The sequence below is a fragment of the Panthera pardus genome, unplaced genomic scaffold, assembly GCF_024362965.1.
Source record: "Panthera pardus isolate Hobbes unplaced genomic scaffold, ASM2436296v1 HiC_scaffold_15, whole genome shotgun sequence".
NCBI lineage: Eukaryota > Metazoa > Chordata > Mammalia > Carnivora > Felidae > Panthera > Panthera pardus.
Genome location: NW_026526710.1, coordinates 590,219 through 611,749, shown reverse-complemented (window position 1 = coordinate 611,749; position 21,531 = coordinate 590,219). Strand labels below are relative to the sequence as shown.

General features: G+C 62.7%; 1 protein-coding gene across 2 annotated transcripts; it reads left to right on the top strand.

The window, feature by feature from the left end:
* The first annotated feature begins 3,531 nt into the window (after nucleotides 1–3,531).
* On the top strand, nucleotides 3,532–20,196 carry RFLNA (refilin A). 2 transcript variants are annotated; one of them, XM_053901930.1, is made up of 3 exons: nucleotides 3,532–3,993; nucleotides 16,643–16,752; nucleotides 18,688–20,196. In XM_053901930.1, exons 1-3 carry the CDS (start codon nucleotides 3,787–3,789, stop codon nucleotides 18,998–19,000), a joined length of 630 nt encoding a protein of 209 aa, XP_053757905.1. In that variant the 5' UTR covers nucleotides 3,532–3,786; the 3' UTR covers nucleotides 19,001–20,196. The 2 variants fall into 2 exon arrangements, with proteins under 2 accessions (XP_053757905.1, XP_019323232.2); XM_019467687.2 differs by lacking the exon at nucleotides 3,532–3,993 and adding an exon at nucleotides 4,532–5,156.
* The last annotated feature ends 1,335 nt before the right edge of the window (nucleotides 20,197–21,531 follow it).

Sequence of the window (21,531 nt, the reverse complement as noted above, 5' to 3'; positions counted from 1 at the left end):
ACACCTCCCCACTGCTATGCGGGGGGTGAGGACCCTCCTGGGTGTGAGCGGGAAGAGCTCTGTGAACAATCGCCGTGTCCCACGAGTCAGATCTTTGTTTCCAACCCAACCTGGGCCTCTGGGGGTCTTTGGCACGATCCCCGAGATGGGCTTGTTTGCTTTGGGACCATCTCTGCAGGTGACAGGCACGCCTCATTGTCAGGCATTAGGACCTCCGTCCTCCTGCCTCACCTATTTCACGATGCGTCCGCACCCGCTGACAGCCTTCCCTGCCCCCCCACCCCCCCCCCCCCCCCCCCCCGCCTGCCACCCATCCTAGCAGCCTCCCGTCTGGCTTTCTATTTAGTAGCTGTGTGACCTCTGACAGGTCACTTAACCTCTCTGAGCCTGTATGGCTTGATCTGCTTTATTTTCAACTAGAAGGAATCCACATCCCTCTTGGGGGGCAGGGTAGTTTGCGGGGTGCGAGGGCAAGACAATACGTGCGTGGAGGCCTTTGTAAGCTGTCCGTGACCGCACGGCCCCGCTTTTCCGAGTGTTCTCCAATGCCTCTTGGAACAACTGGCTAACGGCTCTCAGTGAAAAAGCCTTTATTCCTCGTGCCCTCCCCTTCCTCCTCTGGCATTTCTCGGAGCATTGAGCTTGCCTCTCACGAAGCAGCCTGGGAAAGTCCCCCTGATGCTGGGGTGCTGGGCGAGCCCCCGGAGTTTGGGGTCACCCTACCATGCGCTGTTCCCAGCAGGTGACTTCGCGAGTCCCTGGATGAATGTGTCCCTTCCCAGAGGCGTGCAGTATTGGGGTCTGCCTTTTCTCTAGCATGGGACAGACACTTTAGGACCCCTTGTCAGGTACCCCAATACCTCTTTTCTGTGAACTAGGTACGTTTTTCCATTAAACATCCAATGGCTCTCTCCTCTCCTGTCTTTGATCTAACTTTGAAAGCAAATTGAATCAGATCATTCCTAAAACCTGCTTCAGAACCTCCTCGGATCCCCCATCTCCTGGCAGATGGAGTCCCAATCCCTTAGCACCACAGCCGGGGCTCTGCAAACCTCGCCTCCTGCCCGCGCCTCCGCCCGCAGCACCTGGCCCAGAGCAAGCACTTAGATCTCGAAAGACCTCCCCTTCTTGTTCTTCTGGCTTCACAAGCCCCCTCTCCTCTCGAGACCCACCCTTGAGCCCTTGAGCCCTTGAGCCCTTGAGCCCTTGGCTCAAGCTGACTTATGGAAATTTTGGCCTTTCCTCCCCTGTTTGACATTTCCAGACCATCTGGCACCGTGAGAAACAGCAGCTCTTACAGTGCAAGCTTTCAGCCCATGGGCAGCCCCAGCCTGCGGCAGGGGATCCGATTAGGTCAGAGGTCAAGGTCACCGGGGTCATTTGTTTGGGCCACTAATTGGGCCTTTCACATTTGCAGTGCGGGCGAGTTTTTCCTGCCCCTGGACGTATACGCTTCTCCAACATTATTCCACACAGGGGAGTCCATTCCAGGGGAAGTTGTGTGTGGGTGCAGGGAAACTTCCGGAACCTGGGCGGGCGTAGTCATAAAGGTACTCCTGATAAGTGTCAATGGCACAAAGGGGGCCAGGATCGGGGTGAGGTGAGCGAGGCCCTCGCTAAGGCCACAACATTTAAGGAAATGTCCCAAATGTGGAAATCAGGGCAAACACGATTTTACGTTTGAAGGTCAAAATTGACACAAAAAAATTCTGTGTCACGCCTCACCCTGATTCCCCACCAGGCTGCCCGAGTGTCACTATTCACTTCTCCGTAGTCAGAAGCGATCAGTTGTTCGTCAAAGACTTTTCTCTAGGGCAGCCAGGCCATGGCCACGGGTGAAGCAAGCCCTCTCCTGTGGGCTTGAGTGGGTGGGCATTTGGGGACAAGGTGAATCTCAGCCCCCCCCCGCCCCTCTTTTGCCCCCTGTGAGATGACATCCCCACACCTGGTCAAGTGGCCCAGGGAAGAAAGATCTGAAGCAGCTGGAGTCAGTTCTGGTTTTTTTCTCCAGAATGTTCCAGATGTCCAAACCTCTGGTTGATTCTGTCTGAGCAGCAGACATTCCCATGTGCTTCCTGGTTGATGTGAAAATGCATCGTAAATTCACCTGAATACGGGGCCCTCTGTGTCCCCAGCACTCTCAGGAAGCTACCCAGCCCTTCCGGAATGCACCTCACCCCAACGGCGGCACCAAGGCCCTTGCTGTCTCCTGCACCTGTAGGTAAATTCTGCCTCCAGCTCACTGCTTGGTGGTCGAGATCTCATCTTAAAATGTCACCTCAGAGGGGCGCCTGGGCGGCTCCGTCGGTTAAGCGTCTGACTCTGGCTCAGGTCGTGATCTCACTGTTTGTGGGTTCGAGCCCCGCATCGGCCTCTCTGATGTCAGCGTGGAACCTGCTTCAAGATCCTCTGTCCTCCCCTCTCTCTGCCCCTTCTCTGCTCATGCTCTGTCTCTTTCTCTCAAAGATGAATAAATAAATAAACTTAAGAAAAAAAAGGCCACCTTCCCTAAGACCAGAGCCATAAACGGTCCCTCTGATTCTCCTTGTCTGCAGGGTCTCGTCGGTCTCCCCCATTAAACTCGCCCTTTCGCCTCCCGGTGTGCCCACCAGCCCCTCCCCAAACAGGGTGCCCCACGGCCAGGCTGTCTTACCCAAGGCTGAGGGCCCGGCGGGGGCCTTGATCAGTCTTGACCCGAGGAACGTGCTTTAAGGGTGGGGACGAGCAGACCCTGGCACCCGGAGCCGGCGCACGTGTTCGTACCTTCCCTCTCGCCTCTGCTCCCCTCCGCCTTCCCCCCTTCCCCACAGGCCTGCCCTTTGCAAAGCCACGTGTGGGCCCCTGGGCTCTCCGCTCTCAGCACGGAAGGCCGGGCCCCTGGGAGCGGTGTGGGGGTGTCTGTGGGAACGTGAGTGTCTGGGAGCTGGGAGGAGCTGTCGAGGGTCCCCTGAAGAAAAGGGAACCAGGCCCTTCTCCCTGGGGAGGAAGGGGGGGGATGGGAGACCCCTGTCAGGGAGCCCGAATGCGCTTGGGCCGACTGTGGGAAGGGACAGATGCAGACGGGGTTCCAGGAAGGGTTTCTAGTCTCCGCCCGACGGCCCCCCGCCCCGTGTCCTCCCAAGGCTTCCACCGCCAAAGGCCCAGGTGGCCTCGGGCAACCCGATAACTGCCACGCGGGTCCCCGGGGGTAGACCACAAACGAAGGGTGGGCACTCCCTTTGGGAAGGGAGGCGCTGAAGAGCGGGTCTGGAAGGCTCGAGCGCCTGGGTTGCACCTTACAGACCTTCTCAAATCTAAAGGTTTTGGACTCTGACCTCAGCGACCCGGAGAAGGCCCCCAGGGGCCACATCAAACGTGACTACCGCCAGCCCTTGGGATGACTCGGGGGCCGCCCCCCCAGCCGCTGGGGTGTGCAGGGAGGGGGGCACAGGGAAACCGTGCAGGTCCCGGGCCGGCGGCGGCGGCGGCGGCGGCGGGCGGGGTGGGCCGGGGGAGGGGAGGGGAGGGGAGGGGAGGAGGAGGCGCCTAGAAAAGGAGGCGCGGGCCGGGAAGGTGCGGAGCGGGCCGGCGGCGGAGCGCGGAGGCGAGGCCGGGCGGCGGGGGCGCGGGAGGCGGCGCGCACCGAGCGGCCGGGGCGCGGGGAGCCGGGCCCGACGCGCCGCCCGCGCGGCTCTGCCCGTAGGTTCCCGGGCGCGCGGCCCTCGGCCCGCCGCCCGGCCCGGGCCCCGGAGCGCGGTGGAGCGGCGCCCCGAGGAGCCGGGGGCCCGCGCCCCGCGCCCCCCAGACATGGTCGGCCACCTGCATCTGCAGGGCATGGAGGAGAGCCTCAAGGAGAAGAGCCGGGAGGGCTTGCTGGACAGCCCCGACTCCGGGCTGCCCCCCAGCCCCAGCCCCAGCCCGCCCTTCTACTCCCTGGCGCCCGGCGTCCCGGACGCCCGCGCGGGGGGCGCCGGCGCGCCCTCGGAGCCCCCGGGACCCGGCGAGGCCGGAGCGGTAAGCACGCGCCTGGGCGCCGAACCCGGAACCCGCGCCGGGGCCCCCGCCGCACCCCCGGGCCCGGGCCCAGAAGGGGGCCCGGGGTCGGCCGGTGCCGCGCCCCCGCCCCACCCCCCCACCCCCAACCCCGGCGGGACCGGGGCGCGGAGGCGGAGGTGGTGCAGCCCGACCCCGGGGCCTGCAATTCTCTCCCCGGCGCCGGCCCCCCCCCCCTACGGAGTGGTTGGCCTTGCCGCCGGCCGAGGAAGGGCAGGGGAGGGACGAGCCCGGAGTCCCCGAAGAAGCTGGCTCCGGGCGGGGCGGGCTGGAGCCCCAGGCTGAAGCCTGTTGGAGACCTCCGTTCCCGGGTCCCTTCTGCTCCCGTCCCCTGCCGACTGTTCCGGCGCTGCGGGCCCCAGAGCTTTTTTCTTTTTCTTTTTTCTTTTTTTTAAACCCACCCCAGACGGTAACCCTTCCTTCTCTGGATGTTGAGGGATGTTGACGTGGAGATGAGGCGGGATGTTGAGGGATGTTGACGTGGAGATGAGGCGTGCCCCGGGGGGGAGAGGCCGGAACCCCAGGTCAGGAGACCCAAGAGTCTTAGTGGATCCTGGCGGCCGGACTGAGACAGGGTGGCCCGGGCGGCCCGGAGTAAAGGGGGTGGGATCCGGCACCTTCCGGGCCCGGAGGAGGGACAAGATGAAATTGGGAGGTCGCTAACAATGTCGGTGGCAGCTTCCCCGTTCCCGCCCGCTCGCCGCGCGTCTCCAGGTCTTTTCTGCCAAGTGTGCATGCTGGCGTGGCTCCAGCCCCACTCCACTTTTCTGGGGCCCCCGCGATGCTCGCCTGGTGCAGGGCACGGATCGCCTCCCCCCCACCCCCCAGCTGAAAATACTCCCAGCAGCAGAAAGGAATGCGCTCCTTGCCTCCAGCCTCATGACACGAATTTCGCTGGTGCCTCCCTTGCTCCCTGGTCCCGTGGGTCCCAAACTTGGCGGGGCGTGGGCCTCCCTCGGAGATCTCTAAACAATACCCGCGCCCACCTCCCGCCTCCCTCCTCCAGGCGTTCTCGTGTGACTGGGGTAGGCTCTGACCTGAGCGTCAGGACTTTGAAAACTTCCCCGGATGATTCTAATGTGCTGCGGGGTTTGGGATCCGCCGCCCGAGACCAAAATCACACGGTGAATTTGAACTTTGGGCTGGGGCGGGAGGCGCGGGAGGGGCATGGAGGACCTCTGGGGGTTGACAGAGGTGACCGACCCGGGCCGTTTGCCGTAGAATGTATCCATCCTGCTGTCTGAAGGGGAAGCTTTCCTGCAAGAGGGTCTCCGACCTGGGACAGCTGGTTGGAGGCGTTGCACCCTGGGGAGTACAATCGCTGCGGTGTCTTACATGACAGGGCTTGGAAAGGGACAGGGAACCGGTCTTCCCCTTTCTTCTTTGGACGACCTGGAATCCTCCTTAAAGAGGGCTTTCCGGAAGCTTTCTCTGCCAGCCAGGCCGGCCAGCATGCCTGGTTTACTTGTCTTGGCTCTTCTGGTTGATTTTATGTGTTCTCTCCCCCCGCTTCCTTGCTAACCAGACCCCAGGTATGGAACCGTGCTGTCCCTGATCTTTTAATTTGGCTCGAAGGCAAACCTGGGGCTATGTCCGGACAGGTAATGATTATCTCTTGCCACAGGCCAGAAACTCTCCTAACCCCTCGACTTCCTGTGGCTCATTTGCTTTCCACGATACTCCAGTGAACTGTGCGCCCTTGTTAGCCCCATTTTCCAGAGGGACAAGCTGAAGCCACTTCCCCAAGGCCACCCAGTGGGTAAGTGGCCTTGCTGGGATGGAGCCCCAGGGAGTTTGGATGCGGAGGCTCTACATTCAAACCCTACATTATGCTGCTCTTCATTAGATAGCTAATTAACTACCTGTGCGGGTGTGTTACCTTTATTATTTTCACTAAAAAACGTAATGCTTGAGGACCCATGGGGTTTTGAGGTGCTGCTTTTAATGAAAAGAGAGGCAATGGGAGCCCCGGGCAGCCTCTTGTCAGCCCCGGGGCCTGCAGCCGGGGCCCCGCCCACCTCAACCGCAGGGCGCCCCAGCTCCCGGTCAGCGTCAGCTCCCACGAGCGTTGCTAATCTGGTGTTTAACAACACCCTGCACGCTGATGAGGCACCGAGGACCGAGGACGCTTTCCAGGAGCAGACGTAGGCAGGATCTCGGCCGCCGATCTCTGGGGAGGGGGACAGAAGCCCGTCCTGCCTCTTGGAGCTGACGGTTTCAAAGGCGCAAGCGGGGGCAGGCGGCCAGCAGGGCCCGGTTCCCTCTGGTGGCCCCTCAGTGTCATGTGCCAGGCCACGTGGGTCTGGGTTTCAGCCTGTTCTGCACGGGGTGATTCTGACCCCCAGTGCCCGGCGCTGCTTCCCCAACGCTGGTGGCCCGTGTCCCAGCGGGGGGTGGGGGAGGGGTGGGAGGCGCGTGCTGGCCCCAGTCCCCGGTCCCTGAGGTCCTCAGCGCCTCGTCGCCCCGCTTCTTCTGCCGGAGTCACGTGTTAAGTCCGCTCACGCTTCATGTCATCGGGAGGCCCCGTGCCCCACCCTTCACTTCCTTTTAAGAGGCTGGACTCGCCGTCTGGACAGCGGCCCATTCATGCTGGGTGTCCGGCTGGCTGTGAGACTGTCCTCACCCAAGACATCAGAGGCACTGGGGCCAGGCTGGGTGGGAACGCACCTCCCCACCCCTCCTTGACCTTGGGATTTTCCTGCTCCCTCTCTGGAGCAGATGGTAACATTTCTGGTGATTGCCAAAGCAAACAAAGATGTAGGAATCGGTCATTCACCAACCCCCCCCCCCCCAGTACTTCCTGAGCACCTACTGTATGTTGTGTGCCTTTCTGGAGACCTGGGCGACATAGCACCGAACAGGACGTTCAAGGTCCCTGCCCTCCCGGAACTGGCGTTCTCGTGGGCGAGACAGTCACCAACTTAAATGTGGCTCGATACGTGTTGTTCGGGCAGAAGGCTGGGTAAGGGTGCAGTGGCATAGACGGGGTGGTCAGGAAAGTGATGGTGAACAGAAACCAGAAAAAAAATGAGGGCGTGGACTTTGTGGTCACGGGGCTGAAGTGTGTGCCAGTCCGGGAGGATGGCACGTGCAAAGGTCCTGAGGTGGGAACAAGATAGGCGCATTCAAGGAGCAGCGAGGAGGCTGGCAGAGGCCAGAGCAGGGACTTGGGAGCCAAGCTGAGGTCAGAAAGTTAACATTTCGTCTGGTCTTTTAAAAACGCGCTTGTGATTTTTTATTTGTATCTTTCAAAAGGCATCCCGAGGCTTCACAAGCCCTCAAATTAGAAACCCAAATCAGACTTGACTGCCTAGATCCTATGCCCTGAGGAATAGGATCCATGCGGGGCTTGCCCCCACGGGGGTGCCCTGCTCTCCTGCAGGACACGGGGACGGCCAGGGCTGCCTGTGGGCCGGAGGGCTCGCCCATCAGCTGCTCTCATCCGGCAGATGATTGAGCCAGGCCAGGCGAGGGACTCCGCGTGAGCAAGACACAGGCCGTCTGTCCATGCTTCCCTCGAACTCCCAGCGCCTGGGCCTCCAGCCCGAGGTGGGGCAGACACCCCTGTCCTCTGTCCCTCCTCCCTGGCCTGCCCGGCTGAGCTGTGGGGATCGAGGGGCACTGGGGAGCGGGACGAGCTGTCTGTGGGGGTGAGGGGGGCTGTGCATCAGACGCCGTCTCCCCCCATCCCGCGAACACGGGCGGTTCAGGGAACCAGCCCTGAAAAGCCCGTGCCCTCAGGGAGGCCACAGACAGCATCTGGGGTCTCGGGCCTTGCTCTGTGGGTGCACATTTGAGAGAACAGCCGCCACTGGGGTGAGTGAGATGTGGACAGGTCTCGAGTCCGTGGCGCATGAGGGACCCGGCCCGCCGTGTAGTGGTGACAGGAGGCGACAGGTCGGGGCTGTTTCCTACTCAGATAGGGTTCTCCTGCCCTGGGCTCCTTCATGCATGGCTCCTGGCGCCCCATCCCATCTCCCGACTCTGTTTCTACGTCGATTGTACTTCTGAGTGGCACGCCTGAGGATTTCCCTAAGGATGAGGTTCTGGTTCCCTGGACCAGACTCTGAAGGGACCCCTGGGGGCCAGATGTAGGCAGAACCAGAGGTTGGGAGCGAGGTTCTGCGCCCCACCCGGGAAGCTTCCCGGGACTGCCCAGCCCTTGGAGAACACCCATGGTCACAGCCGCTTCAGGATGGTGGCTGACACCCCTCCCTCCATGCCTCCAGGAGTCCTGGCTCTTCTCATTTCTGTTTCTGGACCATGATGGTGAAACCAAGGATAACGGAGGGAGGTAGGGATTTAGGGGGTTTGTGCCCGGGGTTGGGAAGGATGGAAGGGTGGAAAGACAGATGGACGAGATGAATGAATGCTTGCGACGGATGCTGGCTGTGATGGATGGATGGATGGATAAGTGGATGGATGGATGGATGGATGGATGGATGGATGGATGGACAGATAAGTGGATGGATGGATGGATGGATGGATGGATGGATGGACAGATGGATGGGATGGATGGATGGATGGATGGATGGATAGAATGGGATGGATGGATGGATCGTTGGGATCTTCTCACAGATGGATGGATAAATGGATGGATGGATGGATGGTTGGATGGATGGACGGATGGATGGACGGATGGATGGACAGATGGACGGATAAATGGATGGTTGGATGGATGGACGGATGGACGGATAAATGGATGGATGGATGGATGGATGGATGGATGGATGGATGGACGGATGGATGGACGGATAATATGGATGGATGGATGGATGGATGGATGGATGGATGGATGGATGGATGGATAAATGGATGGATGGATGGATCGTTGGGTGGATGGATGGACGGATGGATGGGACAGATGGATGGATAAATGGATGGATGGATGGATGGTTGGATGGATGGATGGATGGACGGATGGATGAACGGATGGACGGATAAATGGATGGTTGGATGGATGGATGGATGGACGGATAAATGGATGGATGGATGGATGGATGGATAAATGGATGGATGGATGGATGGATGGACAGATGGACAGATGGACGGATAAATGGATGGTTGGATGGATGGACGGATGGACAGATAAATGGATGGATGGATGGATGGACAGATGGATGGACGGATGGATGGATAAATGGATGGATGGATGGATGGTTGGTTGGATGGATGGATGGACGGATGGATGGACGGATGGACAGATGGATGGATGGTTGGATGGATGGACAGATGGACGGACGGATGGACAGATGGATGGATGGTTGGATGGATGGACAGATGGACGGATAAATGGATGGATGGATGGTTGGATGGATGGATGGATGGATGGATGGACAGATGGACAAATGGACAGATTAACAAGTGTACAGATGGATGGATGGATGGACAGATGAACTGAGACAGAGGTCAGTCCCCATGGCCCCCTTGCGGGCTCATGGGTGTGTCCCCGACTAGTGACGGTGTGAGCAAACCCAGGTGGAAAAGGGCCAGGTGTGTGAGGCCAAGGTAGGAGGAGCCCATCTGCGGAAAGGGAGGTTGGGAGGAGGGAGGGGAGGAAGAGCCAGAAACACTGGGGCCTCTGTTCAGCCCCTGTCTGGTTAACCCGGGATGAATCGGCCTCTGGCAAGGTCCCCTCACCTCAGCCTCAGCGGCAGGCCCACCTGTGTGAGAGGCTCTCTAGCTTTCGTCTGAAAAGGAGACAAAGCAGCCCACACCCCCCCAGGCACTCCGGAGGGGAGGGGGGCCAGCAGGGAGCACCTTCTGGGGATAAATGGCTTTCGCCGTTTCACAGGCACCTGAAGGTTCGCTGGCAGAACCTTCAGGTGCCTGTGCTGGCTTCCTGGGCCCGTGTGGCCAAGTCATAGCCCGGGGCTCAAAACGACAGCCATTCCCTCTCGCAGTTCCGGAGCCAGAGGTCGGAAGGCAGGTGTCAGCTGGGCCACACTCCCTCCAAAGGCTCCGGGGGCGGGCCGCTCTCATGCATCTGTCCTAGCTTTCGGTGGTGGCCGGCTGGTGTGCAAATCCTGCCCCGTCTCCACGTGGCTGTCCGCCCTATGTGTGCGTCCCGTGGTTTTCCTCGTACGAGGACACCCGTCACTGGATTTAGGGCCCGGCCTTGTCCAGGAGGAGGAGCTCATCTTAACTTGATCGTATTTGCAAAGACCCTATTTTCCAAATAGGTCACATACTTTGTGGGGGTCACAAGCCAGCCTGCCACCCACCCTCCTGCTGGCTCGGGTCTGGCCGGCTGTCCCAGGCGCAGGCTGGGCCTTGAGCCCTGCCTCCAGCCTGCTGTTTGTGTTTGCTTAGTCTTGCTGCTTTGGGTATCAGACCCCGGGCCTGTGGGGGTCTGCGCTGGGCCCATGACGCTTCCTGACTCTCCAGGGAGCGCTCTGCTCCATTCGGGGTCTCCTGGGCTCCCCCAGCCAGGCCCGTCCAGCTCCTCTCTTGTGCCATGTGGCCGAAGGGCAGTGAGCCCAAGGAACCCCCTCCTCAACTGTCCTGGGGTTTGCCACATTGCCCGAGGCCTTTCCTAAGGAGCGTGAGAACCCCTGAATACCTCCTCCTTGGATCACTGTCCTCATGGGTGAAGGTTCAAGGGCAGCAAATCCCAAATGCACACCGAAGACGATCAGGTTTATTTCGAATAGCAACGAAAGCCATCACAGGCCGTTGAGGTCAGTGACCCGAAGACCGGGCCGTTTTAGCTGTTGTAAATGTTCCATGTGGCTTTGGTGAGGACACTCCCCTGTGTCACCGGCGGAGGAGGGGGGTATCCCTGGTGGTCCCTCTCTCTCCAGGAGCAGCGGCGGGGGTGGGGGGGGCCTGGACCCCTCCTGCTGTCACACGTGCTCCACTGGTGGGGCTTGTAGCTCCCTGATGGAACCGAAAGCTCGTGGCCACCGGGCGTCACCCGGGGCCGGGCACCAACACCGCTGAGCTGTCCCTGTGTGTCCCTGGCAGCCGTGCTGGGACCCCCGGTCGGGCTGGGCTGTCGCCGCATGGCACCGAGCTCTCACAACCCAGCAGTTATCTTTCTTGGCGGTGCCGTGGGCCGTGGCTGTAGGGCAGCCAGGAGGGGCGTGCCCCAAAGCCCCCGGGTGCGTCCGTACCTGGGCCAGCGAGCGTTTGCCCTCGCCCCGGCCGCTCCCGGGAGGGCGCGTGAGTCACAGGCTGAGGCAGGTGGGGCCTCCGGCTCCTGCTCCCTCTGAGGCCCGCCCTGGTCCCCCCACCCGCCACCTGCCCTGGAGACCAGAGGGCAAGCCTGCTCCCCAGGCTACAGCGGGGGCCTCCCAGCTGGGGGCTGGACCAGCTGTGCCCATCCATCCATCCACCGGGGTGCAGGGGGCAGCATCCAGGGGGTCTGGGCTGGTCCTGTCTCATCCGTGCATGGGACTCACTCGTTCCTCCCCTGCCTCCCAGAGCCGCAAAGGGACCTGAATCCCGCCAGGTCCCTGGCCAGCCCTGCGGTGTAGGCCTCACAAATGGCACAGCCTCATTTTATAGGTGGACAGACTGAGGCACAGACAGCAGCCGGCTGGGGGGCTCCCAGTGGGTTCTCTTTAGGGTAGAACAAGAATCCAGGCTTCCGGGGGGAAGGATCTGGGGGGGGCGGGTGAGGGCGGTGGGCTGCCTGGGGGCTTCCTTTGCTCCAGGCAGGCCCATGGCTGGTCGAGCAGAGCAGGCGCAGCAGCCCTGGGCCCACCCCTCCCCCAGCCTCTCCCCGTCCCCCACTCCCAGTGACTCTCAGCAGAATGTGACCCGGTCTCTGAGGAGCCTTCTGGGGCCAGCGGCGTGCTTCCTTGGCCGCGAGACTTGCTTTCCTTGCCCCCGCTCCAGGCTGGCCGGATTCCGTGGGGCTGGCTGGCATTGCCATTTTGCTGTTCACATAACCCTGCATCCAGAAAGACTCAGCTTTGAGCTTCCGGACAGGCCGGTGGCGGCCGGGGAGGCCAGGTGCTGCGGGCTGCCTCTGTCTTCCCTTTGTGTCTGTCCCTGGAGCCCCGCGGGGCTGTCCTGGGGCCTCGGCGGTGACTTCTGGAGCCGTCTGGCCACCCAGGCCCGCTGGATGCCAGCCCGTGTCTGGGTTCTCGCTGGCTTCTCCAGTTTGGGTCGGTTTTAGATGTTTTTCCACTGGGGCCCTTTGGAAAACCGTGCCCAGAGCTCCAGCCTCCCCGCCCAGCCTGTGAAGTGAGCCTTGTCTCCTCTCCTGGCAGCCAGTCGGGGAGCGAGATCCGGCCGGAATGGGGCTGCTCTCGCGGGGCGCTCGGGGAGGTACCAGAAGGTCCGGCAGGTTTCTTTATCCTGGGTCGATCCCCCTGGGGTCTCGGAACTGGTCCGCTCCGAGAGCGCGTCGAAGGCCCTGCCTCGCCGAGCTATCTTCCCTGCTCCCCAGCGTGGGAGTGAGTCTTTCCCACTCCCACTCGTAGGGGAGGGGTGGGGAGAGCAGCGTGGGGTGATTAAAACCAGCCTCAGGCTTCCTCACTCTGTTTCCAGTCCTTCCGCTGATCTGGACAGAAGAAACCCCTCCAGAAACCTTAGCGCCCGTGTTCCCATCCCCTCGCACGCCTGCCTCATCTTCTGTTTTCTTCTGTGGCCGCAGGTCATCCGCTCTTGAACAAGTAGGCGCCCTGAGAGGCGCTGTGCCGCATCCAACCCTCACCGGGTCTGGTACCCGGTAGGCGTTCGGCGCACTGTAGGTGCTCAGCAAACAGCGGGGGCTCAGCAGACACACGTACACATTTGCGAAAACGCCAGTCTGCAGATAATGCCTTTGGGGAGAGAGCATTCTTTTTAAAAGCATCAAGTCACGGAGTTTCAGAGCTGGGTCAGTTGGCTCAACCAGATGGGCCAGGGAGGATGCCAGAAGTGCCTCAAATCTTGTCACTGTCCCCCCCCCCCCCCCCTTTAAATTCAGTCTGGAAAGGTAGAAGCAACGTCGACTCAGAGCTCACAAGGGTGTGGCTTGTGCCCGTCTCCAGGGAGGACTCCCCACCCCGAACCTTCATGTGAGGGAGGACTCCTGATACAGCCAGTTCTTAAACAGCGTTTACTCGGTGCCAGGCACTGAGTCCGTGCTTGGACTCAGGCCTCACTGCGACCTGTCACCCACTCCAGGCACCAGGAGGCCGCTGGCCAGAGAGGGGGGTTGTCTGGCCCGAGTCACAAGGTGTATCGGCTTCCCATTGCTGCCGTGACAGACGGCCGCGTGGTGGCTTATAGCAACTGAAATGTATTCCTTCACGGTTCCAAAAAGTCAGACGTCTACCGTGGGTCTTACGGGCTAAAATCGAGGACTGGTTCCGCTCCTTTCTGGAAGGGCCCAGGGGAGAATTGCTCCTTGTCTTTGTCACCTTCCAGAGGCTGCCTGAATCCCTTGGCTGGCGGCCCCTTCCCCCCCATCCTGAGGGAACAGTGCAGCATTTGCAATCTGACTCCGGCCCCCTGCCTCTCTTGGGTGAGGACACCCCCCCTGCCATCACACCGGGCCGCCAGGTAGCCCAGGGGCCCCTCCCCATCTCGGGCCCCTGACCTTAGCACATCACAGTTCTTGGGTAAATTAGGGCATGCACATCTCTGGGGCGTTATTCCACCCGCCGTGCCCAGGAAGGGGGCAGACGTTGGCCCTTTGTGGGCCGCTCACTCTGTAAATGCCAGCGAGGCATGGGGCACTCTGGAACACTGTGATGGGCCGGGGAGGGGCTTCGAGTACCTGTGCGGATACCGCACAGGCTTGGACCTGGCCTTGGGGCTAACAAGTCAGCGGGGCTTCTTGGCACGTGTGAGTTCTCAATTCTCAACGGCACAGGCGCTGGGGGGTGCCCAGTCCTGGGTTAGACAGCCCCTCGGGTCCCGAACCTTACAGAGCCCCCGGCCTGGGGTGACAGACACGCAAAGGGGTCACGGCAACGGAGGCAGCAGATGGGAGCCCCAGGGACCCCGGAGAGGGTGTGGGCAGGCAGGGAGGTGATGCCTGGGTTGCGCCGCACCGGACTAAGCGAGAAGGAACCAGAAAGACATTCCCAGTGCAGGAAGCAGCACGAACCGAGGCACAGAGGCAGCGGGAGCGTGGCCGAGGGATACGCGGGCGGAGGCCCGTGCAGGAAGTGCCCTGATCCTGTGTGCGAAGGGCAAAGCCTGCTCTGAGCGTCGTCACAGGGCAGGCCCTGGGGCCCCGGTGCCGGTCCCACGGGTGAGAGAGAGAGCCCGGGAGCAGGAGTGAGATCGTGGGACCGTGGAGCCAGACCCCAGGGTTCGGACCCTCGTTCTGCCTCTTCCTGGCTGTACGGCCTCGAGCAAGTTCGTCACTCTGGGCCTCTGTTTCAGCATCTATAAAATGGGGGTCCAACGTAGCTCTCCTGTGGATGAGCGAACGCACGGAGCTCGGAAAGCATCGGCCGGCCGCTGTGACTTATCCTCATCCAGGCGAGGGCCGGGAGGACCTGGGCAGGGGGGGGGACGGGAACAGGAAATCTCAAGTCGGTCCCGTCTTGTCCCCCGTAGGGGCGGGGGCTGGCCTGCGGGCTGAGCCCTCACTCCTGTGTACGAGGTCCCTCCAAACAGTAGGTAAACTAATACCCTTTAGGACGGTATGGTTCAAGAGAGCGTCCTGCCGTAGGGAGAATGTTCTAGATCTGCAACGGACCACGACCGCCTGTGCCTGTGAGCACTCGTAGTGCAGCCAGGGCGACCGAGGAACGGGATCTGTCATTTGCCGGTTTTTCATCAGGTTAAACCGCGGTCACCCCATGCAGCTAAGCGGCCACCGCCGCGGGCAGGGCAGCCCAAGAGCAGCGTCCCCAGAGCGTGGGGGTTTCAGGAGGGGCACTGAAAAGCTCCCTCCGAGTGGGTCAGGTGTAGGCACGTGATTTACACGTGACCCCAGGCTTTGAGGACAGACCCGCCTCGGGCGGGGCTCAGGCAGGCGTTGGAGCGAAAAGGAAGGCGAGTCAGTTCTGAAGACTGAGCCCGTTCAGAGTGCACGTGGAAAGGGGACACGGCAGGGGCCGGGGACTGGGCAGAGACGGACGGGCACCCGGGGGACTCGGCTCCCCCGTCCCCCTCCCCGGTGGGTCCCAGCAGGCGGAGCGGGGCAGGAGGTGTGCTGGTGTCGGGTGCTGTGCGGGGCTGGGTCCCAGGACACGCGACCCGTGGGGCCAGGGTTCAACTCCGCTTCGTCCTTGAGATCCCACATCAGGTGTCACTTCTGCGGGGAAGCCCTCCTCGATCTCCCGATGGTCAACGCCCCCTCTTCCCGGGGCCCTCGGAGCCCCAGTGACTGCAGCCCTCACCACAGTTGGGATGTTAGCCTGCTTGGGGGACCGTTTGCAGACTAGAGGAGGATCCAGGCGGCGAGCCCCATAGGAGCAAGGACACCGAATTCTCCGTTCACCGTGGCAGCACAGCGCGGACCCCAGGACAGCACATAGGCGCTCAGTACGTGAGCCGAAGGAAAGACCCACAGCCGTGTCCCCCGCCCGAGCTCACCGAGTGCTCGGCGTGGGCCCGTGGAGTTAGAGCAGACGCGGGCCGGGGGGTGGCCTGGCGTGGGGACGACGGTTACACGGCCTGGGCTACTTACACCGGGTAATGCTGTGTAACAAACATGCCCGAATGTGCAGTGGTACCCAGACGGCAGAGGTTTCCTTCTGGCCGTCCCTCCGTGTTCGTCGCGGGCTGACCGTGATGTCGAGACCCCGGTGGTCTGCCTTTCAGAGGAACTGGGGGGTCTCAGGCGACACGGCCTCCATCTTGAGCCTTCCGCCAGAAGGCAAGGTTGGCCGCAGAGGCCCTCACGCTGGCGTGACATCCCGGGCCCGGAGGTGACACGTGTCACAGGCACCTGTGTGCGCCCCTCCCCCACAGGGGGCTGGGAAGCGTGGCTGCCCGCACACAGGGGGACGGCAGAGGGCTGCAGCTCGCGGACGGCCGGGCTGGTGTTTGAGCCTCGCTGGCCACGCTGGGAAGTAAACGAGGGAGGAGAGAGGGCTGAGTGCTGGCGTGCGGACATGTGCAGGCCCCGGCTCCAGGCCCCGCCCCCCTGCAGCCGGGGTCCCAACGTCTCTGACCTAAGGAATGGGGTGAAGTATGGCTTGAGGTTGTGGCCGAGCCCCGAGGGGACCGCCGTGAGCTACCTGATGAGTCAGGTTTCGGCCACTTCCCGAGGATGTTCCCACCTGCGTGTCCCTCCCAGCAGATGTATCACAGCCCCGGGGAGCAGGGGGCGGGTGCTGCCCTCAGCCTCGGGCTGCGCTAGGCAGGGTCAGGAGCGAGGACCACCCGGTTTCAGCGTCTCACGAGCTCCCAGCTACGGCGTCACCAGAGGGCGGCCTGCGGGGCCCTGAGCTCAGACCCCTCCCGTGTGGTGTGAGCTGGGGGTTGCAGAAAGAGGCCCTTCCCACATCCCTGCGTGTGGGTGTCTGGGAACCGGGGGGGGGGGGGGGGGGGGCCAGGCCGGTGGGTGGGGAGCCGTGGGCCGTGCCAGGGACCCCACAGGGCAGGCTTCTGGACCGACCCAGGGCTGGGGCGTCCCCCTTGTGCCCAGTGGGGAGCTGAGGCCACAGTCCCAAAGGGCTGCGTAACCCCGTGTCCGTGGCTCTCCCCGCAGCCCCCGGCCCTGCCCCCGAGTTCCCCAGCGCTCGAGATGAGGCCCCGGATGCTGCCTGTGTCCTTCGGGGAGAGCATTGAGGTGCACCCGGAGCCCACGCACGAGATCCGGTGAGTGGGGCTGCTGGGCGGGGCGGGGGCGCGGCCGGTGCTGTCTAGGGTGCGGGGACCGGCCTGCGGGCCCAGCAGGCTCCCCCCGACTCTGAGCGCTGCTCCCTGAGGAGGCAAGACCGTGTACGTGGCCACAGATGAACTGATTCTAAGAGACTGTGACCCGAGGGTCCCTTCTCTGTCCCCGGTCTGCTTCCGGCCACATCCCCACCACCCTTCTCCCCAAGTCTGGCTGATTTTATTTTAATCCAACCTTCCAGAATGTTTGCACCGTGGCCAACACTCACACGCCCAACGTGCCTCCCTCCCTCCCTCCTCCCGTCCTGCCAGATTTCTCTGGTATCTGTGACTGAACCACGCAGGCAACGTGGGACCCCCTTTTCAGCGCAGGCTGCCCCAGGGGTCACGTGAATGCGGGCTTCGTCTGTGTTCCTGGGACCGTAGTTCTCCTTTGTCTACTCGGGAGTCCTTGCACCGCACGTGGCTTAGGGGTGTCCCACGTGCAGGACATCTGGGTTAGGTGACCCCGCCGGGAGCTTTCCTCCACGGATTTGCCCTCCTAAGAGGGCTTCTGAGGCTCAGCGTTCCAGAAGGTGGAGTCCAGGGGCCATGGGTCTCGCCCGCATAGCCGCAGGACTCTCAGTCAGATTTGTCCACGTCACCCCGGGCCAGCCAGGGAGACCCTGCCTCCTGCCCCTCCAGCTCTGGATGTGGTCGCAGGAGACAGATGGCTCTACTCTACAGTTTGTTCTCCCCTCGTTATTTAAATGCCAACTGAGACTTTCAGCCGCCCCCTCGAGGGTGGATGAGGGCTGCCTTGTTCCCTTCTGGAACTGATCATCTATGGGGGTGTGGTGGGGGACGGGGGGCTTATCATTTGTGGGGGTGCAGTGGGGGACGGGGGGCTTATCTGTGGGGGTGTGGTGGGGGATGGGGGCTTATCATCTGTGGGGGGTGTGGTGGGGGATGGGCTTATCTGTGGGGGTGCGGTGGGGACGGGGGCTTATCATCTGTGGGGGTGCAGTGGGGGATGCGGAGCTTATCTGTGGGGGTGTGGTGGGGGTGGGGGGCTTATCTGTGGGGGTGCGGTGAGGATCGAGGGGAGCCGATCACCTGTAGGGGTGGGGTGGGGGACGAGGCTAAAATCCCCACCCTTGGGCGACTTCTGCTTCCAGTTTGGTTCTGGGAGTTCTGGAAGCAGGGGCCGTGGGCCACTGACAGGGGCTGCTGGTCACTCGTAGGGAGGGGGTCGCTCATCTAGGGGGTGCTGAGGCTGCTTCGGGGGAAACTTATTTTGATGTCATTTCCAACTTTCAGAAAAGTTGCAGGGAGGGGACAAGGAGCCCCCGTGTGCTCCGTTAAACGGATTCACTGGTTTGCATTTTGGCCCGTTTGCTCGGACATCTGCAAACTCTCCCCCTCTACGTAGAAGAAACTTTTTTTCTGACCCATTTGAGAGGAAGTTGATGGCATCCTAGATCTAGTGCCCCTCCTAAGAACAGGGACATCCTCTCACGTAGTGACAGAAGGCCATCAAGCTCAGCACGGTCGAGGGCAGAACCCCACCGCCCTCCTCCTCCCTGCACAGTCACGTTTCATCCGTTGTCCCCAAATGTCCTCTTAGGGCATACTTTTAGCCCAACTCGGCATCCAATCGGGGTCACCTGTTGCACTGAGCGGTCCCACCTCTTTCGAGCCCTTTCTCCAAGCTGGCAAGCCCCCTCTGCCCTTCTTTGGCCTGTGGCCTCGACATCTGGGAAGAGCCCGGTGGTGTGGAGGGTCCGGTTCACGGAGCTCCCGGCCCTGGACCGCGCGGGGGCGGGGGGGGGGGGGGGGGGGGGCCGGGAGCGGGGCGGGGGGGGGGGGGGGGGCCCGGGGTGACGGGCCCGCCCCCGTCCCGGGCTCACCCTGCCTCTCCCGCCCGCCCCGCCCCAGCTGCAACTCCGAGGTCAAGTACGCCTCCGAGAGGCACTTCCGGGACAATGTCTTCTACGCGCCCGTGCCCACGGTCACGGCCTACAGCGAGACCATCGTGGCGGCGCCCAACTGCACGTGGCGCAACTACCGCAGCCAGCTGACCCTGGAGCCGCGGCCCCGCGCCCTGCACTTCCGCAGCACCACCATCATCTTCCCCAAGCGCGCCAGGAGCACTTTCCGGACCACCCTGCACTGCAGCCTGGGCCGGCCCAGCCGCCGCTTCACGTCCAGCGTGCAGCTCCAGCTCCTCCTGGGGCCCGCGGCGCTCTGACCGGGCGGGGCCGCCCACCCCCGACCCCGCAGCGACCTTGGGCTGGGGGGGCCCCCAAGGACGCACCGCGTGGCTCAGCCTGGAGCCGGGCACGAGGGAGGTGGGGTGGACTCGGTGACCACGTCTGTTCCGTGGGCACGACAGCGGGGGACGCGGCATGGGCGTGGCTCCCCGAAGCGCTCCGGACCGGGGCGGGGGGCGGGGCTTGCGGTAGGTGGGGTGGCCCCCCCCCACCCCCGGGGGTCCCCGAGAGAAGAAGGCGTGCGACCGGACCGCGGCGGGCCCTTAGGGCGGAGACCAGCCTCGGTCGGAGGGACTGGCGCCGCCCCCCGAGACCCCGGCCACCCCGTCGGACCGGGGCTGGTGGCCTGGCTCCCAGGCCACGTGCCGTCCAGGCACCCTGGCTTCCCGGGAAGAGGGGTCTCCAGAGCGGGCCAGCGCCCTCTGGTGGCGGCTGAGCCAGGAGGGCGGGCAAAGGCCCGCCGGTGAGGCCAGGGCCAGCGCTGGTAGAGACCTTGCCGCAGCTGTTGGCCGTGTGCCGGGGCGGAGGCTTTCGGGCACGGCCCGCCTCAATTGAGGCCTTGGCGCTCCGCGTCGGGAGCCTCGCCCCCAGGGCGTCCCTGCTAACCTCTGTCCGCGCAGCCTCTCCAGGATCAGGACTCTCGCGCCAGAGCCTTCCCGCCAGGCGCCAAGGGGAGGCATCGAAGCTCTCGGAACGTCCGCCGTCACCTGCGTGGGGCTCCGGGCCCAGCTGCTTAACGAGATGCCGTGGCGGTGGCTGCCCTGGGTCAGGCCGCCCGCTTCCACACGCGCTGTCCCCAGTGCTGCTGGGCCCCCGTCGCACGTGCTGCCAGGGCAGGCGGGGAGCCAGGGGCCACGGTCTGGTGCTGCCCCGGACGGGTGCCCCAGAAACTCCCCAGTGTGGCCTCGGAGGGGCCCTCTGGCCTGAATGGACCCGGTGGGTAAGGGGACTCCCCTCCCACTCCCTTGTTCATCCCCCACGACGGGGGGCAGAAAGGCTCTCCCACATGGTGGGGGTGGGGGTGAGAGAACAACCCGGAGCCTACGTCCGAGAGAGGCAAGTGCCTGATCTATTTTTATATGTCTACACCCGGTGCATGTTCTCTCCAGAGAGTCCGATTAACAAAAATAACTTAAGAACTTGATTGATTATCTTAATAAAATGTGCAGACCCAGAGAGGCTCCCTGTTCTGTGTTCCCGAGCCCCTCGGATCCCATGGGGTGGGGCAGGTTTTCACAGGCCCCCGTGCTCTGTGGCCGCCCCCCTTTTCCCACCTGGCCGTAGCTTCCCCTTGGCTTCTCTGCTCACGGGGAGCAGGGCGGTATACTCAGAAGGCACGGACCCCTGTGCCCAGCGTGCACTGGCTTCCCCCAAGGGCCAGTGCCAGGCCCCACCCTGGGACTTGGGTCTGGGGGCGGTTCTGGGGTGGGAGGCCTTGGGACTCTGCATTTGTGGGTGCCCAAGTGCTTTGTGTTCTGCGTCCCAGCCCCCTGCGCTGATGCCCCCGGAGAAGGGCCCCAGCCGCCTCTGCAAAGAAGCTGGTCCCAACCCACGTTAGCACTCGTTTCTCTCCGTCTTGTCCATACCTCTGGAGGGGCCTCTGGGGCCCCGACTGTCCGTGCAATTAGGGAGGCACGCGGCAGCCAAAGGACAGTGGCCTCTGGGCATCAGAACGTCAGACTGGAATGTGCCCCAGAGGGGCGCACAGAGGGGCGCACAGCCTGAGAGAGCCCAGCCGGTTTCGGGTCGGGCTTCCGCGTGGACGCGCACGCTGGGGGCTGCTTTGTGCCTAACGAGTTCAGATGTACAAGCTGGACTGCGATCCCAACGCTGATCTGCCTCGCCACCTGGGGGAAAATGGGGTGGGTTTCCTGACACGAGCAGTTGGGGGGGGGGCCCACGAATCCAGTGACCTTGGAGGTGCCCCTGGGGTGCCCTTCAAGATCGAACTTTCCACGCACGCGATTAGCTGACGGCCTCCGGCTGCAGCTTTCCAGCCGCGGGCAGGACCCTCTAGCAGGCGTCTTTGCCCTCGGGGGACTGAGACTGTCTCTCCCTTTCTCTTTCACGTTGTCGTCACCTGCCTCGGCGTGTCGCGGAAGACAGGTAACACGCGCGCCTGGGAGACGAGAGCGAGCCCACACCTTGCACTCAAGTGTCTCCGAACGTCGTTTTGACCACGTGGATAGCTTTTGCCTTTCCCTAATGACACCGGGAATCCCAGACTGCTCCTCGTACACAGGGGCTCAGTGAGGCCCAACCTGGGAGGAGGAGAAAGCGGGGAGCAAGGCAGCTGCCCGTAAGGCCCCCGAGGGCTCCCCGGCTTTCCTGGGAACCCAGAGGACCTGGAGGTCAGGGGGAAAGTGTTACCAGTGTTGTCTAGATCCCTGGGATTTCCACCTCCAAAATAGAGACTGCAAAGGCCCTTCCACACCCCTCCCCCGTCCCCCACACATCTCAGAGAGGCAGGTGTCACTCACGAAGTCCCCTGGGGAGGAGACGACACCGA

Bases quoted from the DNA above. Each gene is read 5' to 3' on its own strand.
- RFLNA (XM_019467687.2), top strand. From the start codon at position 4,698: ATGTCGGTGGCAGCTTCCCCGTTCCCGCCCGCTCGCCGCGCGTCTCCA. The intron at 5,157-16,642 runs GTGAATTTGAAC...CTCTCCCCGCAG, and splicing joins CCCGAGACCAAAATCACACG to CCCCCGGCCCTGCCCCCGAG. The intron at 16,753-18,687 runs GTGAGTGGGGCT...GCCCCGCCCCAG, and splicing joins GAGCCCACGCACGAGATCCG to CTGCAACTCCGAGGTCAAGT.